This window comes from Mandrillus leucophaeus, unplaced genomic scaffold (genome assembly GCF_000951045.1).
Source record: "Mandrillus leucophaeus isolate KB7577 unplaced genomic scaffold, Mleu.le_1.0 Scaffold233, whole genome shotgun sequence".
NCBI classification, from domain to species: domain Eukaryota; kingdom Metazoa; phylum Chordata; class Mammalia; order Primates; family Cercopithecidae; genus Mandrillus; species Mandrillus leucophaeus.
Window position 1 is genome coordinate 4,662,148 of NW_012102399.1, and position 4,265 is coordinate 4,666,412.

The 4,265-nt window shown below is 43.4% G+C and overlaps 1 protein-coding gene across 1 annotated transcript in view; it reads left to right on the forward strand.

Annotated features, from left to right (window-relative positions):
- The first annotated feature begins 3,400 nt into the window (after window positions 1-3,400).
- The window catches only part of LOC105541110 (chromosome unknown open reading frame, human C8orf89), a 19,256-nt gene continuing 18,391 nt past the window's right edge, over window positions 3,401-4,265 (forward strand). The window contains exon 1 of the mRNA XM_011982003.1: window positions 3,401-3,567. Coding sequence (XP_011837393.1) covers window positions 3,441-3,567 — 127 coding nt within the window. The 5' untranslated portion in view covers window positions 3,401-3,440. The remainder of the gene's footprint in view (window positions 3,568-4,265) is intronic.

The following is a 4,265-nucleotide window of genomic DNA, read 5'->3' on the forward strand; positions in this document are numbered from 1 at the left end:
TAAAATGCATGTTGAGAATAAGGCAGCCTTCTGGCACCTCTGGGTCTAGGGCAGTAAAGTGTCTAAGGGTTGCTGCTAAGTGGGCCATGAACTGGGCTGGGTTTTCGTCTTTACCTTGGGTAGTTCCTTTAAGTTTGTCATAATTAACAACTTTGTAAGCTGCCTTTTTAAGCCCTTCAACTAGGCAGGAAACCATGTAATCTTGCCTAACTATACCTGGGGAATTGGCCTGATAGTTCCATTGGGGATCTTCTCAGGAACTGCTCTAATGCCTTCCTGGAGGTCTGGCTCATGAAGCCGGCGGTTATCAGCGTGAGATTGGGCTACAGAAAAAACTCTTTCCTGTTCATCTGGGGAGAGGGTAGAAGTTAGGATGACATTTAAATCACTCCAGGTTAAATTGTAGGACAGAACTAGATATCGGAATTCCTGTATATATTTAGTGGGATCTGAGAAAGAGCCTAAATGCTGGCTGATTTGGGAAAGGTCTGATAGAGAAAAAGATACATGAACCCTGACTATACCTTCAGCTCCAGCCACCTCTCTAAGAGGAAATTGTTGGGCAGGTTGGGGAGAGCTAGTCGCAGGACAAAACTGTAAACTGGACCGGGTGTGGGGAGGGGAGGTAATAGAAGGGTTTATAGGGTGGGGGAGCAGAGGCTAAAGATGAGTTGGAGCCTGATTCAGCCTAGCGGGGAGTGACCTGAGGAGGAGCAGTCTGGGGAGGAGGTGAGAGGTCAGATGGTTCAGTAGAAAAGGAAGATTCACAAGACTCAGCAACACTTGGGGTTGGGACTGAAGGGACAGGCGGGAGGGAAAGAAGGAGGATTTGGGACGAGTTGCATTGGAAACAGAGACTAGGGAGGGAACGAAGTGTGAAAAATGTCTGGACGTAAGGCACCTCAGACCATCTGCCCACTTTTCGACAAAAATTATTTAGGTCTTGTAGGATAGAGAAATCAAAAGTGTCGTTTTCTGGCCATTTAGAACCATTGTCATGTTTGTATTGGGGCCAAGCGGTGTTGCAGAAGAAAATAAGATGCTTAGATTTTAGGTCAGGCGAGAGTTGAAGAGGTTTTAAGTTCTTGAGAACACAGGCTAAGGTAGAAGGAGGAGAATGAAGGGTGGAAGGTTGCCCATAGTGAAGGAGGCAAGTTTAAAGAGAAGGGTAGAGACACGAAGAAGGTGGGTGGGGAGCAGCCCTGAGCTGCAATGTGGGTGAGCAACCAAAGCAGGAGTCCCCACAATTGACTTGCTACCAAGGGAATGTGGGTGAATGACCAAGGCAGGCGTCTCCCCGGAGATCAGACACCAATGAAGTGTGGGTGAATAATCAGGCAGGCGTCCCCGCATCCCCGCAATGATTAAACACCAAGGGAAGGCTGTCTTCCCGAGTCCATGACCGGCGCCGGAGTTTTGGGTCCACGGATAAAATGTGTCTTCTTTGTCTCTACTAGAGAGGAAAAAGAATGGGAATTGGAAGGACAGGGAGAAGAAGGGTAGCGAGAGAGGCTGGAGAAGAGAGTGAAAAGACCGCTTACTCGATTTGAAATTGGTGAGATGTTCCTTGGGCTGGTTGGTCTGAGGACCTGAGGTCATAGGTGGATCTCTTCACAGAGTGAGGGTGAGGACAGGGGGCTGGTCTCCCGAAGGAGTCCCTCTGACCCGAGTCTTCGGCACCAAATGTCACACGCGTCCATGTGAAGAGACCACCAAACAGGCTTTGTGTGAGTAACAAGGCTGTTTATTTCACCTGGGTGTAAGCGGGCTTAGTCCGAAAAGTGAGTCAGCAAAGGGTGGTGGGATTTTCATTAGTTCTTACAGGTTTTGGGATAGGCAGTGGAGTTAGGAGCAATGTTTTGCAGGTAGCGAGTGGACCTCACAAAGTACATTTTCAAGGATGGGGAGAATTACAAAGAACCGTCTTAAGGGTGGGAGAGATTATAAAGTACATTGATCAGTTAGGGTGGGGAAGAAACGAATCACAATGGTGGAATATCATCAGCTAAGGCTATTTTCACTTCTTTTATGGATCTTCAGTTGGCCATCTGGATGTATAAGTGTAGGTCACAGGGGATATGATGGCTTAGCTTGGGCTCAGAGGCCTGACAAAAAGTAGGGAAACTGACAGTACCGAGAACCCCTGACAAATCACTGGGTGTAAGTCAAAGAGTCCAAAATCTGAAGAACTTGGAGCCTAATGTTCAAGGGCAGGAAGCATCCAACATGGGAGAAAGATGAAGGCCAGAAGACTCAAAAGGTCAAGTCCTTCCAAGTTCTGCCTGCTTTATTCTAACTATACTGGCAACTGATTAGATGGTGCCTACCCAGATTAAGGGAGGATCTGCATCACCCAGTCCACTGTCTTAAATGTTTATCTCCTTTGACAACACCCTCACAGACACACCCAAGAAAAATACTTTGCATCCTTCAATCCAATCAAGTTGACACTCAATATTAACCATCACAATGCTCTTCCTCTGCTGGAAGCCATCTCTTCCTCCTGCTCTCCCACATCCTTGCTTTGTTGGCTTCCTCCAGAAAGGCTTCCCTAATGCCCAAGACTGGGGTGGGAATCCCTCCTGTGTGCTCCCATGGCACCCTTATTTTTTGCCCCCCATCATAGCACTTACTAAAACCGTATTATCCATTTTCTTATCTGTGTTTCTTTTACTAGATTCCAAGCTCCTCAAGGGCAGGGACTGTTTTGATTAGCATATTTCTCTAAGGTTTTGTGTAATTCTTGGCATAAAGTCAGCACTTAGTAAATAATTTATTTTGCGTGAATGAATAAGCATAGCTGACTCTGGCTATCTCTAATTCTTTGTTGTGATCACTGGAAAAAATGGATGCAAAATGCCCAGCAAGGATCCTGGAAAAATAGGCATTTCATAAATGGTAGCTGTCCTGGTGGTGTCACTCCTCATCATTCCCATGGGACTCCTCAGAGTTGCTCATGGTTGTACTCTTTGGATGTAGTCATGCCTTGCTTGTGATAGGTAATGTATACGACTGAATTGAATGTGTGTTTAATATATTAAGTAAGCAGGGTACATGATTTTCCTTCTGTGTCCATGTTTAGAATAAAGGTGATGATTATCTAGAGAACATGTTTATTTTCCATGGAGCATTAAATTTGTCTTTTTTTTTCTTTTTTTCCGGGCACAAATGCATTTTATAATGATAATGTTTTTGAGAGAATCCAAGTATTCTGTTTTCTTGTAGGTGATAACTTGCTATTGGACTTTACTTTTTAAAATATTACCCAATATCTGTAACCTGGAATTTGAAAGAATTCATTAAAATGTTCACAGTTTGAAAGAGAAACTTTCTGACACATTTGTTTGCCTTGCCTCAGACGTGCCTTGTTTTCTTTGTATTTTGTGTCCTGTCTCTGCAGCAGCATCTCCCTCTCGTCAGCACTGTTGAAAGAAGACAGCATGTCAGTGCCATCTCCTGAAATCAAATGTGAGACTTCTAAAGTCACCAGAAGTTCCTTTGGCAGTTGTTTCATTTTTGAGAGTAGTTGGAAGAAAGCAGTTTTAGAAACACAAAAGATTGAGAAAGGTAACTTTATTGTTATTATTTTCTTTAAGAAAATAGAAATAGTGCCTTGAATTTACATGTATTTTTTTCATCAGGCAAGAGACATTTTCTGTCACATTTATATAAGAATTATATCTTAAGTTGATGAAAAAGAAAAATGGAAGCAAACTAAAATTGATTTAATTAATGTAATTCTGTGACTCATGATGGAAACAAATTGTAAAGAGCTGCATTTCTTCTTTTTAAACTCAAATTTGTCTGAAAGAACTGCATTTCTTAATATCCATTGCAGTACTGTCTCTGTTGAATCGCACTCCATTTTATAAATGGCATTTTCCTTAAAATAACTCAAGGTGATTTTTATATTTTAAGACATCCCAAATCTTTAACAATGCTTTTATATATTAATAATTCTAACCAAAGCCAGGCGCAGTGGCTTAGCCTGTAATCTCAGCACTCTGGGAGGCCAAGGCAGGTGGATCGCTTGAGCCCAGGAGTTGGAGGACAGCCTGGGCAACATGGTGATACCCCATCTCTTCAAAAAACCCAAAAATTAGCTGAGCATGTTGGTGCGCGCCTGTGGTCCCAGCTACTCAGAGGCTGAGGGTAGGAGGATCACCTGAGCCTGGTGAGGCTGCAGTGAGCCATGATCATGCCACTATACTTCAGTCTGGGCAACAAAGTGATACCCTGTCTCAAAAAAAAAAAAAAAAAAAAAA